The sequence below is a fragment of the Natrix helvetica genome, assembly GCF_964273705.1.
Source record: "Natrix helvetica genome assembly, chromosome: 1".
Lineage (NCBI taxonomy): Eukaryota > Metazoa > Chordata > Lepidosauria > Squamata > Natricidae > Natrix > Natrix helvetica.
In genome coordinates this window covers 230,473,559-230,493,534 of record NC_138548.1, presented here as the reverse complement: position 1 = coordinate 230,493,534, position 19,976 = coordinate 230,473,559, and the positions used below count along the sequence as shown (strand labels likewise).

Sequence of the window (19,976 nt, the reverse complement as noted above, 5' to 3'; positions counted from 1 at the left end):
GAAGGAGGCGGAATGGCGAGTTAAAAAGCTTCCAGCCAATTGAAAAGACAAGTGGGGTTTTAATCGACGAGTACACCAGCCAGTAGAAAGGACGCCGATTCGAGAGTTATCATAAACAACAAATAAGGTGACCCAAGAGGGGCGGAGCCAACCAATCACAGCGCTCTCTGTAGCTGATATTGCCCAATCGCAGATCACATGTCCTTCATACCGCCTAGGCAGAGGCCGAATTGACGAGAAGGTAGGTAGACGTGCGCCGAACTTTCTTTGCCCAATCAGAGAGCTCGCCATCTCCGGGGGCCAATTAGAAGCCACGAAGAATTTGAATGGCACAAGGAGGAAAAAAATGTTACTTCCGGGAGTCCTGTGAACCTTGACCTCCCCCCTTTGGGAGCCGGGCGAGGTGGAGTTCTAGGAACGGGAAATCATGTGGGGGCGTGACTAGAGCCTAGTCGGCCCGAGCTCCGGAAGTGTCGTTGTTGAGGTCGCAGGTTCGCTGCCACTCAGCGGGACGTGCGTAACGCCCACAAGAGTCCAGCCGGGAGGTTCTGCGCCGCAGAGAAGAAGACGGGCTGGAGCAGAGGTCTCCACCCTTGGCAACTTTAAGACTTGTAGACTTCAATTCCCAGAATTCATCAGTCAGCAAAGCTCAATTATAGATCCCTGGGAGCAGCCGGGAGGGAGGAAAGTATGAGGGAGACCCCCCGGCCCCTCTTTCATCATCTGGGCTCGTCCTTTCCCCGCGGTCGAAAGAGAACGAAGTCGGTGCGCCAGTAGGACGGGGAGCAAAATCCACTTCTAAGGCTTTCTGTCGGGGAGCGAAATGGTAAATCAAGGGCCCTTTTTTTCCCCTCCTGTGAATGAGACAGAGCCTTTTTGTGGCTTATTACGGTTTTTTGGTAATGGTCAGCAGCACCGATTCTGCTAGGTCAGGGGTCGGCAACCTTAAACACTCAAAGAGCCACAAAGGTCCTAACCAGAAGCCCCCGTTCAGCTTTGGAGCCGACCGGAAGTCCGGTTCCCCCACCATAGAGTCTCCTAGTGTGGCATCCTTTTTTCCTCTACCTGTCCTAACCGAAAGCCCTATCAATTGTGGAGCCGATCGGTGACAGGGAGCCGCAGCAGAGGGATGAAAGAGCCACATGCGGCTCCAGAGCCGTGGGTTGCCTACCACTGTGCTAGGTCAAAATGAAAAGCTAATAAGACGGAGGACCTTTTTAAAAAATGATTCTATTGGGCGTTACAACTAAAAAGATATGTACTAATGCAAACTAAAAAAAATAGTGCATAAAAGAAGGAAAAAGGAAAAAAAAATAGTAAAAGAAATATTCCCTCTTCATCACAAATACCGGTATAAACAATTTTAGTAACAGCATCAACAATCCTATCCTGACATACAGCAAATAAGCAAACAACAAATGGTCCTTTTTTTCTATGATTCATATCTTTTGTTCAGTCTTGGTCAGCAAAAGTCCGTAACAGTTATCAGGAATAATGTATCTATTTTAACCTTGATGAAATAAATCAACATTATATTTCTTCCTTTTACTTTTAACAAACACAATTCTTTAATCCCTTCAAATCTGCCAGCTTTTCATTTTTTTCTTTGTCCCTTCTCAAAATCTTTCAAAGATTGAATAGGAATCCTTTGTGAAGCCCTTAGTGAGCTTTCCAGGTTCTAAGGATGCAAAGGAGCTCCAAGCCATAATATCCTGCTATCATGCCCCACTGTGGCTTGCTTTCTCCAGTCGAAAATCAACATCTTCCACTCTTAGTCTGCAGAACATTCGTCCAACCGCCTACTGGATCATTCTCTCTTTGACAAGATTGGTATGAATGGCAATCTGCTTTCTGGAGAGCAGGTTTTCTCCTAAATATCTCTATGCACACACTTCTTCAATGTCCCTTATTGTGACTACTGGTGTCACAGAAGAGTTGCAGACCCCTGTGATTACCCTAGGATTCTTGATGTTAACATGCATTGTTCTTATGCGTTTTTTGTTGGACCACCATTCTTGGCATGCTATTGCCCGTTCTTCATGTATATGCTACCTATAAGATTTTTTTTCTTTCCCAATAAGCTTTCATACATCCCTTTTTGTGACCCATAGATATCTTTTTAGATCTGATTCACTCCCATAAACCTGTTGTGAAGATTTGTGCTAGTGGTAACTGTTTAGAAGGAAGGACCCTTCAAACTCAAAGATGATCATGTGATTGGAATATTTGACACAATTTTTTTTCTTAAAACAACAGATCACCCTATGATTTCACACAATTTACCAGAGAAATAACGTGGTAATTGTGGTTAAGATGCTGGCATAGGTGAAGGGAAACTTGGATAATTAATCCACCATTAGCCTTAGCATGTAATTAACTAAGGGACATCATCTCAAAGTTGTAGAATAACACATTTGGAGGACTTGAGAACTACAGTACCTTAGACAATGAGCTATTTAGATCAAGACTTCTTAGGAATTGGTACAATAGGAGTAAACCTACAGGTCGCACATTTTCATAGTTCAGTGAGACTCACCTTCATAACAATTTATATTTTCACAGGTCTCCTGGACAGAATTCAGGACTTGAGATTTGCTAAGAATGTCCTTATCCCCGTATCTCTACTGAATCATATATTATTGGATGTAAGCAAGAGAGCATCATCAGATAAGCTTTGATTGAAAGTATATATGCCATTTGTAGCAAAAGACAATTACATATAGGTAGTCATCAATTTCTGACTATAATTAAGCCCGGAATCATGGTTAAGGAGCCATTAAACAGGTCCCCACATAACTCCATCCGATTTAATGACCTTTTTTGCAGTAATTGTTAAGTAAATGCAGAAGTCATTAGGTAAATCCATTTTATCCAACGGGGTGTGTTGGGTTTTTTGGCCAGAATCCAAAAGTAAATGCTGGAAACTGGCAAAAAGATTTTTTGTACACCAGTTGCCAAGTGCCCAAAATGTGATTGCCTGACCATACACACAGGCTGTGTATGTGCAAGCAGTTGTCAAAACTGCAAAATTGAGTCGTAAAAACCTTTTGGAGGAGTCTGTTGTAACTTCCGTCACTAAGTGGCTGATTATACGGCAAGAACTACATAATTAAATCTTTTATATTTCACAATGAAGACTTGATATATATGCCGATACAAATGGAAGATGTAGGCCAGTGATTCTCAAGACATGGTCTCCAGTCTCTTGGGAGTCCCCAAGACCCTTTTAAGGGGTTGCAAAGTGAAATAAAATAATTCTAGAGCTCAAATAAGATATCTCCAAAACCTTTTGAGGTCCGCAATCATTTCTAAGTCTGTAAAAAGATCCTGAAATCAAAATGTTGCTTTTAGCTGCTAGACCATTTACATTTCATCCCCCCAAATCCTTGAATTCGATGAAAATTGATGAGTATGTTTGCTTTGATGAAAAGGAAGCCATGTCTTAAAAATGCTAGTATTTAATGATTTAGAAACTGATTTCACAGTACTGTATTTAGTAACATTTGTCTTACAAAGAGATAAGAAAACAAAATTTTCTTTAAAAGATTATATTACAAAAATGTCAAGGTGCTTAGACTAACAAATTCAGAAATCTTTTTTAAAACTAATAGCGGTATAAATATATATTTATATATTTCCAGTCCAACAATGAAGGGAAAGGATACCATAGTTCCAAATATTGCTTTTGAATAGTGAATAACATCTTGATATTTCTGTGTTATTACAGTAAGCAGAGTCATGTAAGAATGTCCATTTTAATGCAAGAGGTCCTGAAATAACCAATTTTTCATCTATGAGTGAAGATAGTAAGAATTATGACAGGATGAATGAGGACTTCCCCCCTACCCCCTTGTGGAAAGTGCAGTCCTCTCCATCTTAAAATACATGTTTCATTTCTACAATAAATGAGCATTACCTTAACATATATGCTTTTGATTTTAAAAAAAAAGCATTTCAGGAAAACAAACACCAGATGGCTTTACTGAAGCCTCATATTTAAGAAGCATCATACAATTGATCGAGTAATTGTGAAATTTGGAGTTATTTCAAAATCAGATTTAAGTTATTGCTGCATGCTAGAGACACGTCCTAGGACAGCGATGGGGAACCTTTTTTGGCTCGCTTGCCATAAGGGGGGGAGTGCAGGGGGGTCATGTGCGGGCGTGCTGCACCCATAATGCAATGCGCGACCCCCCCCAGTGTGCATGCGCACACTACAGGCGCGACCCCCCCTTTTTGCATGCTTTTTTCACCCTCCCCAGGCTCCAGAGGCTTTATAGGAGCCTGGGGAGGGCGAAAACAGCCTCCCCCCCCTCCCGGAAGCCCTCTGGAGGCTTCAGAGACTTTCCGGACGCTTCCCTGAAGCCTCCGGAGCAGTCAAAACAACTCTCCGAGCAAACTGGAAGTCCATTCCCGAACTTCCGGTTTGCCTGTAGGGCTGGTTTTTTGCGCTCATGAAGCCTCCGGCAGGGCGGGGGAGGCTCTTTTCGCCCTCCCCAGGCTCCTATACAGCCTCTGGAGCCTGGGGAGGGCGAAAAATGGCTTTAAAAAAGGGTGAACTCAGCTGGCCAGCGTCTCGCGTGCCCTGACAAATGGCTCAGCATGCCACCTGTGGCACGCATGCCATAGGTTTGCCATCACTGTTCTAGGAGGTACTTCATATCACCTGAATTCTATAGGAAAGTGTTCTTAGCAAATCTAAGTGGTTTTTAAAAAATTCTCAATATGAAACATTTATGACAATACTTCACCTGCACATGGCATTGGCCAGAAACCTATCATGATTTTTAGTTTAGCTATTGTTCAGACTATTATCTTTTGTTAAATCAGAACTTAGATGAAATTCAACTGGTGTAACTTGAACAATCCTATCCCCTCCAAAACAGGGTGACACAAAGATGTAGACATTGTTATTTGCGGCTCCCCAGACCAAGAGAGAAAAGATTGCTAATGCGAATTCTATAACTGAGTTTAAGACTTATATTTGGCACAAGATGTATGGCTGGAGATAGGAGAGACAATAATTAGATATGCATTTCAAAGCTCACGTATAATTTAAGCATCTATATTTGCAAGATACGTTACTTAAAGCCAGGCCAACCCATCAGAACTGACATTTGAAACTTTCCCGACTGTGATAGGAAGACAATATTGGAATGACAATCCGTAATTGCCAAACATAAGGCATTCATTGGCTGCAAACTCAGAAAGACCATCCGCTAACTGACACAGAATAAGGAAACAGGTATATAATACAACACAATACTGGGTGAATAAAGATTTGCCCATCTCCCCACTGAACGAGCAATTGTTTTGAAGTTTTTTTTCTTTCTTTAAAAAAAGCACTCTGCATATCAGATGTCAAAAAGAACTTAGTGATGCAGTCAGCATTTGAATAATTAGCAAGGCATGCTGTACCACCAGCTTCAGCAATCCCCTCCCTCCAGGATTATTTTATCAAGTGACCAACATCACAGATGAAAAATGCCATGAAATATGTTGCCAAAGTCCCTTAGCCCTCTCGTAAAAGAGAAGCATCTATACCGTACTTGTGCCAAGATGTCAAGAGCTGGAGAATAAACAAATACAGAATGCCTTAGTTTGAAGAAGCTACCAAGAAGGAAGCATGGAACTCATGGGGGAGATGGGGGTGGTGGTGATAAAACACGTGAAGAATGAAAGGGGTGCTGTCTCAAGCAAAGTGAATCCTTGGAGCTGATAGCTCTGGAGACCCTTCTCTCTTCACAAGGCAGCTTGGAAGCAGTGAATCCTCAAGCTCAGCTTAGTGCTTTAAAGGGTTAGAGGAATAAAATCCTAAAGGTGTAGGCTGTGCCCCAACTGGATCGCCAGTGTTCTCTCCGGGGTTAAGTTGAAAAGTTAAGTGCAAGCAACCAGGGCTGCCCGAGGAAAAGGCATGTTGCAGAGCCTGCACTGCAGCTACTCTGTTGGCTTCCAGTTCCATTTCACAAGCGGAGGTGTGGCAAAGCTTTTGTGACATCTCGAAAGAAGGGGTGATTGAGAGCAGTCTTGGCCGAAATTCTCTTGTTGGGATCATAATGCAGCATTAGCTAGAGGGGAAAGAGGAAGAGTGCAAAGTTTCATTAGTCCTAGGCACCATAATGTGCTCAGAATGTTGGAAGGGGCTGAAGTGGTTTAAACTTCCCAACTCTCACTTCAACTACCTTGCTCAAGTTAGCACTGTGGGTTACAGTCTTAGTCAAGTTAATGCAGGGGTGTCCAAACTTGGGAACTTTAAGACTTGTGGACTTCAACTCCATGCTGGCTGGGGAATTCTGGGAGTTGAAGTCCACAAGTCTTAAAGTTCCCAAGTTTGGACACCCCTGAGTTAATGACAACAATCAAAATCTAGCAACTAAAAATGTGACTTTACAGTTTGTCCCCTAAAGGAATGTGAGCAGAGAGTGACAACAGCCGGGACACTCAAAACTTAAGACACAAACCATTTTTTTCTTGCAGGTGGATAAAGCATGCACAGAGCTCACAAAATTCTACACTGGCATGATTCAATCTTGGCACTAAGCAGGGAGAAAGAATTCAATTTCAAAGCAGGACAGGAGGAGAAGATATATTGGCAGAGTAAACTCTGAATAGGAATGTGATAAAAAATACCAACATTGTATATATCACAAATCAATAAGGATGCTTTTGATTTGGCATGAGCACCATTGCCTGTTGCTGTCAGATAGCAATAGCACTTAGATTTATATACCGCTTTACAGCCCTCTCTAAGTGGTTTAGAGTCAGCCTATTGCTCCCAACAATCTGGGTCCTCATTTTACCCACCTTGGAAGGATGGAAGGCTCAGTCAACCTTGAGCCTGGTGAGATTCAAACTTCTAAATTGCAGTCAGTCAGCAGAAATAGCCTGCAGTACTGCACTCTAACCACTGCGCCACCACGGCTCAAGGTTGACTCAGACGCTCCTTGAAGTACCTATACCTTTACTTAGTTTAGTATGATAACCGCATGCTATAGTTCAAAACACTTCTCCCTCTACATAAAACTTACTGCTAGAAGTTTTCTGCCTTCTTCATCCAACGGTGGCACTACTTTGCTAAAGTCCTGCCGGGCCCATTTGGGAAAACTGGATTTATAATCAGGCATAGCGGTGACTCCTGGCCACACAGTCTCATCTGGGGTGCCCAGTGTGCGGAAGATGCGAAATAGCTGGTCGATTTCTGAATCCCCAGGGAAGAGAGCTCTGCGGGTTAACTATTTGGCAGAAGAACAAAATGTCAGAACCAGAACATAGTAGGCTTTGCTAGCTTAATTGTTTTGATGTCATGTTTCAACCATGTCCTTTTACGACTCAGTGATTTTGTTCCATCGGCTATTTGATATAGTTATAGAAAATATTACGCAAACAGCAGGATATAAAAAGTGTAATTTTCATCATGATGGCTCTTCTCTACTGAGCTAAAAGCCCCATTTATGAAGATACTTGGAGAAGGTTTATGTGTTTAATACTGACCATCATTAAGAGAGACGGAAGGAATCTGGCCCACTCCTTCATTCCAATCATTCAGCAGATAAAGAACCCTCAACACATGCTCAATGTATGACCCAATTCTCCATTCTTGAAGCACAAATTGCCTCTAGCAGGGAAGTAGTTCTCTCCAAAGCCCAATTCAGTCCTCAGAAGTCAACTGATCCTGTCAGCAGGCCTTAATTGTGCTGACCTACTCATGTTTCACACACAAGAATGAATGAGTTTGTGTTTTCAGCAATAAACTTTTTCAAAAATTTGAGTCTGCAGTGGCATAGTTACCTACATTTGTACAATAACCTCGAGACCTTAACATCACAAGCCACATTTTCTGGCTCCTGCCAATCAAATGCCTTTCAAGCCCAACTCACTGCTCCACCCTCACTGTCATTTCCAAAATACGTACCATCTCTGCAAAGATGCACCCAAGGCTCCATATGTCCACTGCTGTTGAGTAGTATTTGCAGCCCAGGAGAATTTCTGGAGCTCGATACCAAAGGGTCACCACCTAATGTGAAATATAAAACCCATAATGAATGTACAATTAAAATAAGCTATTCAGGAATGGACACTTTCATCCAGTTCTCTGCATCACAAACCCTATCTATCCATTTTTTTCCCTAAAGGCATCATATATTACCACCAAATTAATGTATTGAAGGATGATTCTTTTTTTGTGTTTATATTCAATTAAAATTAAAAAAAATCTTTTTAAAAAAACAGTCACATGGCCCAATCACAGAATGGGCTGGCACCCAGGTGGCATCACTCCATCTTGTTCCGACTAGGTGTGAGAATGTCCTTGGTTCCCAAGAGAAAATATGTTGTTTTGGCGATATGTTCCCCTCTATCTCAATTCCCCTCTCCCTCAGTTCCAGAAGTGGTCAAAATGGCTTGTTAGGTCAGCTTCAGGGTTGACAACCATCATATGAGTAGATAATTTTGATCATCAACCAAAAAAATGGACACAAGGGCTACCTGGCTATGATATCTGCCAACCCATTGATCGCCAGCATTTATTTGGCTGATCTGACTGGCGAGGCAGCTGTCCCTTTCCTCCCTCACCGATCCATTATGTTCCCCTGCCAAAGCTGTGTGCTCAGTGGAGAAGACTTACAGCAGTTTGTTTAGTGACCATCCAAAGTTATAGTGGCCCTGATGAATGATCATTTTTCACTTATGACCATTGCAGCATCCCTAGTCAGGTAATCAAAATTCAGACGTTTGAAAACGGGCTCATATTTATGATGGTTGCAGTGTCGTGGGGTCATGCGATCACTTTTTGTGACCTTCTGACAAGCCAAGTCAACGTGGAAGCTAGTCACTTAACCCTCGTGTTACGAATTTTAACAACTACAGTGATTCACTTAGCAACATAGATTTTGGGCTCAATTGGTCATAAGTCGAGGATTACCTATACATGTGTACACCGTCTGAATTTTTTTTGTGGATCCTGGACTTCCCATTGCAGTTGCTGCTGAAAGTCAGCAACAAAGAGCTTAAAGGATTAACTTTATATATGTTTGCTTTAATGTGAAAATCTCATTTTTTTTCCTTTCCGTATTTTTGACTCAAGCTAAAAAGCAGTTGTCCTATCCTGGCCTACAACAGAAAATGCAATCTCAGTGCTGACAAAAAAGAATATTAGTAAAATATTCCAAACTTAGCCATTTATGTTTTGAACAGAGCATGGAAATGAGCCGTAGCAACAAAGACACGTAGTATAAAAACTGTACTCTGAGAAAGCAATGCAGCAACTGCATTTCAACTCAGCAATGCAGCAACTGCCTCTTTGAAAACAGTCACTTTCAGCAGGAATGCAAGTGAGTTGTATTAACTCAACATGGAAGGAAATCTGAAAGAAATAAATTTGGATTATGTTTCTGAGCAGAGTGATATTAAAGAGATTGTTTCCCTAATGCCAGTCAGCCTTGAGTACGAACGTGTGTGTGTGTGTGAACCTAGAGTGAAAGTCACGAAAAAAATGGATTATAAAACAAATCAATCCAGATTTTTCATTCAAGGCACAAGTTGATCAGGTCCATATTATATTCTGGACATATTATAAGACTGAGTCCTCGGAAGAAGCTGGAAAAGGGGAAGAAAAAAGAAACAGCAAGTTCAATGGACTCAATGATAGTAGCAATGGGTGCACCACTGCGTAACTTTAAAGGCTAGACCATCTGGAGAGGGTCCCTAAATATGAACCCCACCTTGATGGCCTGTAATCAATCAATCAATCATGTTTGATACAAAATATAAAAGAGAGAGAGAAGAGCCAGTAACTGTATATTGTTATAATGTGAAAACCAGCATTTTCCAACCAACCAATCAAACAGACTACAGGTAGTCCTTGACTTATGACCATTGAAAGTGATGGTGGTGGTGAACGAATGGTGGTTATGAGCAGTCCTCATATTTCCTTCCATCCCAGCACCCTTGCAGTAAAGTAAGCACAATATAGGAGCACACAACAACCAGCTTGCACTTAACAACTAGCTGCAGCACTTCACAATCAAGTGATTGCCATATGCAACCTTCCCGAAAGAGTCAACGATAGAAAATGTTGCAAGTTGTTGGGGTAAGCCCCCCCCCCCGGTTTGCACTGGCCACTCATGTACCCCCCTGCCTCACCTCCCTTGCGCACCCTCTCCAACTTGTGCATTCCTGTGTGCCTTTCCTGAGCTTTACAATCACATTGCTTAGTGATGGGAATTCCAGTCCCAATTGCTGCTGTGTCAAGGACTATATGTGTAGCAGTGGTGGGTTCCGGGCCCGGCGTCGCCCACATGCGTTGTAGCTGCAAATGACGCTTCCGCAAGCCTCCATGACACTCCAGCTGCTCGGCAGAGCATTGTGCAGGCGCTGTATGTGCCATGCATGTGCGCGGAAGCACCAAAAGCTTTAAAACACGGCAAGGAACTTTGATGGGCGGGTGGGCCCTCCTCCGGAGCACCGTATCGGAACGGTATCCAGTGCTCCGGGCAGGCTCTGGTACGTCTGTACCAGGGCGTACCACCTGCAACCCACTACTGATGTGTATTATAGAGAATGCCAAAGTAGGGAAAAACAAATTGCTCACCTCATGCGTGTAGGTTCTCACTGGCACGCCAAATGCACGCGCAAGCCCAAAGTCTGCAAGTTTTATTGCTCCTTCTGCATTGATGAGGAGGTTCTGTGGTTTCAGATCTCGGTGGAGGACACGATGGGAATGGCAAAAGGCAAGACCCTGCAGCAGCTGGAACAGGTAGCTCTAGGAAAAACATAAACACGCTTGGAATAAAATTAAGTTTGGTTATGTATGGGGCCTGTTGGGCCAAACTAACCGTACTGTCCTTACCAATAGTGGAGAATGTTGCAGGTAACATGGTGTGATTATGGTTGGAATCTAATCTACCCCCTCTCTATTAAAACCTTGATTGACCATATCCACGAGTCGTTAAGTCAGTACAGGTAATCTTCAACTTACGATCACAATTGACCCCAAAATGTATATTGTTAAATTAGAAATTTAGGTCTCAAAAGGTGATCCAGGACTCAGGGACACTGCAGCCGTCCTAAATACAAATCAGTAGTAAAGCATCCGAATGTAAATCTCACGACCAAGCGCAAGGGGGTCATGTGCGGGTGTGCCGCACCCATAATGCAATGCACGCCCCCAGTGCGCATGCGCGCACAACGCGCAACCCCCTCCCCCATTTTTACATGCTTTTTTCGCCCTCCCCAGGCTCCAGAGGCTTTATAGGAGCCAGGGGAGGACGAAAAGAGCCTCCCCTGCCCCTCCCCCGAGGCTTCAGGGACCGTCTGGAGGCTTCCCTGAAGCCTTCGGAATGCTTAAAATGGCCCTCCGAGCAAACCAGAAGTGACTTCCGGCTTGCTCGGAGGGTCGTTTTGAGCGCTCCGAAGGCATCAGGGAAGCCTCCGGATGGTCCCTGAAGCCTCCGGAGGGACTCCTTTCACCCTCCCCAGGCTCCTATAAAGCCTCTGGAGCCTGGGGAGGGCGAAAAATGGCTTTTAAAAAGGTGAACTTAGCTGGCCAGCGCACACATGCGCACTGCCCAGCTGACAGGGCAGCGCCTTGCGTGCCCTGACAAATGGCTCCGCTTGCCACCTGTGGTACGCGTGCCATAGGTTCGCCATCACTGCTTTAAGGCCTCCCTTGAGATCTGATTGGCTTTGGCCAGGTTGGGGAAGCTAGGCAGGTCCTTATCAAGGTACCTAGGGTGAGTTCTATTGTTAGGCAAAATGGGCCATCAAGGAGGGCAGCATAGCTGAGGTGGTCCATTGTAAAAGATATGGAATGCTGAGATCATCAGCTGATGGATGGATGTTGACAGTTTTGTTGCAATTGCCTTTGGCTGATGGGGAAGCTTTCCCCCCCCCCCTTTGGTTTGATGAGATTGCAAGGTGTTGCCTGGGGCAGGGAGGATCAATCTAGATCTGATGGGATTAGGCAAAGACATACTGGGTTTGACCCTGATCATATCCAAATGACCTGAGGGGCATGTTTAATTCAACATTTTGTGTGCCACTTTATGAAGAACCATGTCTACCAGACTCTCCAGACTATAACTGTGATGGTGAACCTATGGCCTCTCTTCTGGGTTCCAGCGCTTTGGTGCATACACACACACACGCTCCGGTTTCGGCACTCAGTACCAAAAAGATTAACCATCATTGGTCTATAAGGTCACAGTCTGCCTGCCTTAAGGACAAGCCAGGATCGGCTATACTGCTGGACTACTGCCTCCAACTCCCATTTGGTAACCTAAAGTAGGGGGTCTTATGCTTTGATTTACCACATTTAAAAAAAATAAGGAAACACCTTGAAGATTCAGCAGAGCTGTATAATTTCATTTGGGTCTATATAAGATTTTAGTCAACTCAAGAGTGTTTACGAGCGAAGTCAGTCTTACTGCACACATTGTTCATTAAGCAGCTCTGTATGGCCTTCTATATTTAAGAACATGTCCAATGAAGACTCAAAGCTCCCCTCAAAATCCTCGCCTTGCAGCACTTCTCCAGTTCTTTTGTCAAATAAAAAGAAATGTACCCAGTATACCTGTGAACGCAGAACTAAGTTGCACTGGGGAGTTTTTGCGTACATGCTCTGCATGGCTTACCTTGATAAGAGGTAACTCTACACCACTGATAGAAGTAGAAGAATCCATGAATTTCTTCAGATCTTGATGCAAGAACTCAAAGACCAAATAGAGTTTGTTCTCAGTATGGATCACATCCAACAATCTGGGGAGTCAAGGAAGGGATAGGAAGTAAAGACAAACAATAACTTTTAGATGTTGATGAGGAAACCACACAAAAAAGATGTTTACAAGTTCAAGGTCATTATTAGCCCAGAAGGTTACAAATTATATTCAAGTTGCCCATGTTTCTAAATTTAGCAGAAATAAAATAAGGAACATGGAAGTGTGTAACTTGCAGTTTACTGCAAAACCTTCTTTAAAGCAACTTTTCCCAGATCAGTTGCTGTCAGATATTAGCCCATAAAAATGCCTCCTCTCAATTTAACAGGACAAAACTCAACAGTCGCTACTGTTTACCAACAATTTAGCTGGAAAATTGAACAGTGGCCACTGTTTACCAAACCACCATCAGGTAAATGGCCTGAAGACCCACCAAAAATAGCATTCTATTTATTATTCTCCAGATCATCTCCTTCTGATTTCCACATACTTACTTGACTATGTTGGGATGGTTCAATTCCTTTAAGAGTGAAATCTCTCTGATTGCAGTACTGGGAACTCCTTCTGTCTCCCTGAAAGCAAAGAAAACAATTCAACTAAGGAGAGGAGATGAAACTAGAATGAATTTAGCTAACTAAATTGACTGCTTGAGATGCTGAGATAGACAACTAAGCACCTGAAGTTGTAGATGAAAAAGATTGTGCATAATAAGACGATTACTCAATGCAAGTGGAATAATACAGTAGTAATGCAGATTAAACAGGATATGCTGGGACTTCCTTATTATCCTGTATGAATATTTGGTATATTTGACTTTGTATCCTTTAATGTCTGGGTTCCCATTTCAAACTGGCCTTCTAATCTAACTATCAGTTTTACAGGGACAAGACTTGGGAAACTCCAGAATATAAATATTCCCCAAATCATTTCCACTTGCTCACAGGACTAGTGTGAAGAAAAGATGAAGGGGGACACCTTCACTGTCTAGTAAATAAAAAAGGGGAGATATTTAATAAACGAAGCCAGCACTCATGATTTTATCACACCCAAACAAAACAATGAGAAAAGGTTCCCAAACTTGGCAACTTGCGGACTTCAACTCCCAGAATTCTCCTTTTGGGAGTTGAAGTCCACAAGTCTTAAAGTTGCCAAGTTTGAAAAACTCTGCTCAAGACCTAGCATTATTAACCAAATCCAAAATATCAGCTGGGTATTCTACAGTACACAGAGATATCTAGTTACTTTTCATAGCAAAGGACATTTTTAAGTGTGGGCTTAAAAAGTGTGGTCACATAAGATTCTCTTACTGCCAGCAGCATCCTTGTAACCCGTTAAAGAACATTTTTCGATTCACCTCTGCTCCAATCTCAACCGGCCATGCCGTGAAATAATTACAATAATCACAGGAACTTGTAAAGCAAGCTGCCTAGCGATTCCATCCTCCCTCTTTCTGGAGAGCTCTCCCAGCCCTCATCCTGCAGACGATCCGCATTTCGCCAGCTACCTACGTGGCGAAAGAGCCCTCGCTCAATGCTCGGGGCTAAGGAGCGTTTTGCAGGCAAGGTAAAATTAGCACCTTATTAAAAGCGAGATAAAAGAGGAGCCGCGGAGGCGACCAGACTCTGCGCGGCTCCTCGCTCTTGTCTCTTGATAAAAACTTTCCGGAAACATTTGGATCAAGAACACAGGGAAACATAACCTCCCCTCCTCTGACCCAACCCAAATAAAAGGCAAGGGGGTATCCAACTATGGCAACTTCCAAGCCTGGCGGACTTCAACTTCCAGAATTCCGCCAGGCTTAGTTGCCAAGATAGGAGACGCCCTGATATAAGGCACCCTTGCTGGCAAAGCTGGCTGGGGAATTCTGGGAGTTGAAGTCCCCCAAGGCTTAAATAGAATAGAATTCTTTATTGGCCAAGTGTGATTGGACACACAAGGAATTTGTCTTTGGTGCATATGCTCTCAGTGTACATAAAAATACAAGATACATTCTTCAAGAATCATAAGGTACAACACTTAATAAGGTACAACACTTAATGAGTCATAGGGTACAAGAAAGCAACCAGGAAACAAAGTTACCAAAGTTGGAGACCCCCTGATCTAAGGCACCCTTATTAATGGCGAAGGAGGAGGAGGAGCTGCAGAGCCGCCAGATTACGAGTCTCCCATTTTTATTTTTTTCTCCCGCACCCTTTGCTCCTGGGACCACCGCCCCAAAGCTAGGGGCTTCCTTCCCCAAAAGCAAAGCGAGGCTCGGGAGCTGCATTTTCTCCTTTAAGTGGAGAAACGATCCCTCTTCCCGCCGTGTGTTGTATGTGTTGTATGGAGGGAGGGAAAGAGAGAGGAAAGGTCTTTCACTCACGTGTCCAAGCGGATTTTTTTCAGCGCGACCACCTCGCCGGTGACTTTGTTCTTGGCTTTGTAGACCACGCCGTAAGTGCCTTCCCCGATCTTCTCCACTTTCTGGAAGTTCTCCATCGGGGGAGAGGCGGGCTGGGGAGGGGTCCCAGTTTGGCCCGAAGATCCTCGCCGGCACTAAGAAGCCGCAAAAGGGAGACAGGCGGCGGTCCGCAAAGAGCCAAGCGAGAGCAAAGTCTCCGGGGCCGCCCGTTCGACGATGGCTTGCTGCTGCGGTCGGGAGGGACTCGAACTCGCGCCCCGCCGATCGACCACGGCGTCTTTCTTCCGCTCGGCAGTTGAGCGGCGACCGCGGCTGCTGTTGCTTCTCCTCCTCCTTCTTCTGCCTTCGCTCTCTTTTTTCCCGCGCGCGACGCTCAACTTCAAACAATGCTTAACGATTCAAGCTCCGCTTCTCCCCCCACGCACCCCCGGCTCCTCCCCCGGCTCCTCCCCCTCCTTTCCTCCGGCTTCCCGCGTTCCATTCGCTCCGCCCTTCCTGCCACCCGATTGGCTCCGGGGTTAGAGGGAAGCACGTTGTGGCGGCAGGAGTGAAAGAGAGAAGAGGGCAAGTTTTTCTAAAAGGGCCAGCGCCGTCTTTTCGAGAAGGAGACTTTTCGTGGTGAAGAGGTCCCAAGGACGGATACGGCACCTGGGGGTGGGGTGAGGTGGGGGGGGAAGCCGATCGAATGTAGTGCGTATGGACGACGGCAGGGTTCGGAGCTTCGGATTTAATTCGAGTGGATTTTAAAAATCGGCACAAAAAACCCCAAACAACTCTTGAGTACATAGACTTATCTGAAATAGTATAGATTCTCCTGCTTGAGCAGGGGGCTGGACGAGAAGACCTCTAAGGTCCTGTAGGAAGTTAAAACCCACCCCTCTCCTAGAAAATGAAATATTTTAGGAAATATTAAAAGGGCAAAATATTTCCTCTTAAAAGGGAGGTAGAAACTCAGCCTCTCCCCCCCACCTTTGTCAATGGACCATTAAGGCCTGAGCCAGCCTATTGTACATAACAAAGTCTATTCTACATAACAAAGTCTCTTCTACATAACAAAGTCTCTTCTACATAACATAAGAGCCATAATAGGAATCCCAAAGTCCTTTCATTACATCATCACCCAGCAACAGCTCAACCAAGCTCCGGACTCAAAAGACAACATACAGAGTTGCTCCTGCATGGCCCCATGGGAATCTGACCACCACTCAGAATACAGGCTCAAATTCAAAAGCTCAGAGAGGGCATAAAACCCAGGGACTCTCACCATCTCTGCCCTTTTTCCCCTCAAGATCTTCAAGGCATGTAATCCCTTTTACCCCCAGGACCTGAAACCATGTGGTCCTGTCCACCATTAAAATCATCTTTCCAAGCAGCCACCATGTTTCTAGCGTCTTTCTCCACACTTGGAACTGAACCCAGGACATTTCTTCTAACAGTTGCTTCCAGCTCTATTCTATTCAAAAGCTTAATAACACAAAGGAAGAAAATCAGTTGAACGTGGGGGTTGTGTCTCCACAATGTGATGGCACACTTTGAAGATCACTATATAAATGGTTTTATGGGAACCACGCCATCTGTGACCCCCACTTAGGTGACTTCCCATCCAACCTGAACAAGAAATAGATATTGATTTTTAATCATTAAATATAGCCGAAATCTTCATTGTATCTCCAGTGTTTAGTCTTAAAATATTGGGAGTTTTGGGGGCGAGGATGCCAAAATCTTGCAAGGATTGTGATTCCAACGGATTTTGGACACGCATGTACACATGCTCACACTCTATGTAACAATGCCAACCCAAAGACCTTCTGTAATATTTCCATAGACTGCAGGAGTCTCCAACCTTGGCAACTTTAACACTTGTGGACTTCAACTCTGGGACTTGAGGTCCACAAATCTTAAAGTTGCCAAGGTTGGAGACCCCTGGTTCAGATTATTATAGACTATTCAGATAGTTCTCGACTTAACCTTTCATTTAGCACTGAAAAAGTGACTTGCGAACACTTCTCACACTTACAACCATTGCAACACCCATGTGGTCACGTAATTAAAATGTAGATGCTTACCAACTGGCATGTACTTATGATGGTTGCAGTGTCCCAGGGTCATGTTTTGCGACCTGACAACCAAAGTCAATGGGGAAGCTAGATTCACTTAACAATTGTGTTACAAACTTACCAACCACAGTGATTCACTTAAATAACGGTGACAAGAAAAGTTGTAAAATGTGGCAAAACTCAACGAACAACCGTCTCCTTGGCAACAGGAATTTTGGGTTCAATTGTGGTTGTAAGTCAAGAAATACTTGAAAGTCCGTACACTAGGTTGAGAGCCGCTGTTTGATGAGTTCAGGACTAGATCTTGGATCCAAGAAATTGGCCCTACTAGTCATTGTTGTCTTTTGTCGCTTGTGTTTGTGTGTGTTTGAACAACGTAAACATATTTTAAATTGTTCTTTTATTTGGAAAATTCCGGTGAATTGTTTTTAAAATTAAATTCTCCCTCACTCTGCCACACTTGTTAAATTGTCTGTTCTTTCTTCTTCCATGTTATGGATATTTTCTGAGTATGAATGAATTAATGCAATGTTGTGAAAGGGTTTCCTCTTTAAGATGGCCTCTACAGCAAGGATGTGCAAAGCCTTGTGTGCAGCCCCCAGAAGGCCTCCCAAAGTTGCTGACAACGTGTAATATTTTAACTCAATCATAAAGGGTTGAACATAATTTTCTGTCCACTTTCCCGTTTTAGATTTTTTCCTCAATGGGATTTAATCTAAGAATAGATGTATTAGGCTTATGGATGAATTAATACACCCGCATTTGATCATTTTCTGCCAAAAAAATGCAGTTAGATCTTGCACTGCAGTTATTTTACAGTTGAGCATGGAACATTGGTAATTCAATGTCAACATCCACAAAAATGTGGCTGGGGAACTACATGCAATCCTTGACCTGGATCTTGCTCACTGCTGCTGTAGAATAACTGTGGCTTTAAGTAGCAAATCCTAGGGAAATTCTTCTTTCCTCCATTGCTTTCTAAATATTGCCATCTTTGAAAAAAAAGATTGTGGTCCACATTATTTAGCATGGACTTTTGCTGGAACTCCGCTGGATGAAGTATAATTCCATCCTCTTTCTATAACAGTAATTGTGAGATACGATTTAAGAACTGTGACAGTGGAAATCATTAAAGAAACTCATGTGAGGGAGAGCCAAGTTGCTACTGTGAGCAACTACAGGCACAGAATTGAAATCAGGCACATACTGTGTAAAAAAGTCTGTTCAATGTACACTTTTCCATGAAATCAAATTATTTTGGGAGTGTTCTTAATGACCATGGAACGTGCTGGCCTGCGCAAAGTAGCTTTAATTTTCCTTAAACCAGATGATGGGTTTACAATTGGGAGGCGAGCCAAAATCTAGTGTTTTCGTGCAATAAAAAGTAATTGAGATAGATAGATAGATAGATAGATAGATAGATAGATAGATAGATAGATAGATGGATGGATGGATGGATGGATGGATGGATGGATGGATGGATGGATGGAGAGATAGATAGATGGATAGATAGATAGATAGATAGATAGATAGATGATAGAGAGATAGAGAGATAGAGAGAGACATAGATAGATAGATAGATAGATAGATAGATAGATAGATAGATAGATAGATAGATAGATAGATAGATAGATAGATGAGAGAGAGAGATTTTATAAAGGAGCCAAATGTAGTTAATTAGGGGTCAAATCTGTCAATACTAATTAGATACTGAAATTGCAAAGAACAAATCCTACTCCAGAAACTAAGCAGATATATGCAGGCAGTCCTTTAGGGGCTTGTTTATTATGTTTGTAAAGCAAGCTATTTTATAACTCTTTTATGCTTAAAAGGTACAGCAGTTTATGCCTTCTTATACTTAAAAGTACATATACGTCAAGAATTGCTTTGGATAGTGAGATGGATGGCATGTAAATTTAATAATAAATAATCAGCCCTGTGTTAAGTACATATGCCTGTGTATTTCCAACGATAGTGAATCTGGAAGTATCATACTGTACTTGCTTTCACACATAATCATAAGAGGCAGGTGAGATTGACAGATTGTGTGAATGGCTGAAGAACAGCACTGAGTTTGAATGAAAGGCAGGAAATTGAGATGGGTTTAAGGTCTATTGGCTCACCATCTGTTCTTTTTTAAATAACATCATTAAAATGTTTAATGAGTATTATTCAAACTAATTTAACAGAAAAAGTAAAGAAAAAAGATAAACACAATAATAAGGTGGCTTCCAACCTTCATTTACTCCCAAGCATAAGGTGATGGATTAATTTTTCATTCTGAATAAATTTATAAATAAAAAAGTCTCTTCTCATAGTGTAACTCTTATCTATATGCAACCTAGAAATAATCTTTTAAATCCTATTTCAGCAAAAAAAGGCCAGTAGGCATTACCAGAAATATCAAAGTTTATCCTTGATCAAATAGTCCAACTTTATATTTCTTCTTTTTAATGAAATTTTGTTTTATTATAAAGTAAGTTAAAATATGAAACTCCAAAAAGTCAAAACAACAACAAAAGGAACAAAAAACACAAAATATTTAAGACATTTTTAAAAATGCATTAAAAATATACCTGTTATTCCCCCTGTTGAATACGGGTTAATATTCCGTAGGAAGCTCCCCCTTCCCATAATAAAACTTTTTTTATTCTTAATATTAAAAAGAGGCAGAATAGAATATTACTCCTGAAGGAGAAGAGGAAAAACATATTCTTAAAGGCAGAAAGCAACCCCAGTCTTCCTGCCATAGGAAAACAGCCTCAAGCAGAAGCCTAAAGAAGCTAATCTTTAGGATTAGATACTTTG

At 42.7% G+C, this 19,976-nt stretch overlaps 1 protein-coding gene across 1 annotated transcript; it reads right to left on the bottom strand.

The window, feature by feature from the left end:
* Positions 1-3,442: 3,442 nt before the first annotated feature.
* CDK2 (cyclin dependent kinase 2) lies at positions 3,443-15,535 on the bottom strand. The gene is made up of 7 exons (XM_081938153.1): positions 15,073-15,535; positions 13,205-13,282; positions 12,630-12,753; positions 10,589-10,759; positions 7,913-8,014; positions 7,029-7,232; positions 3,443-6,068 (listed from the first exon to the last, which is right to left on the bottom strand). Exons 1-7 carry the CDS (start codon positions 15,186-15,188, stop codon positions 5,964-5,966), a joined length of 900 nt encoding a protein of 299 aa, XP_081794279.1. The 5' UTR covers positions 15,189-15,535; the 3' UTR covers positions 3,443-5,963.
* Between the last annotated feature and the right edge of the window lie 4,441 nt (positions 15,536-19,976).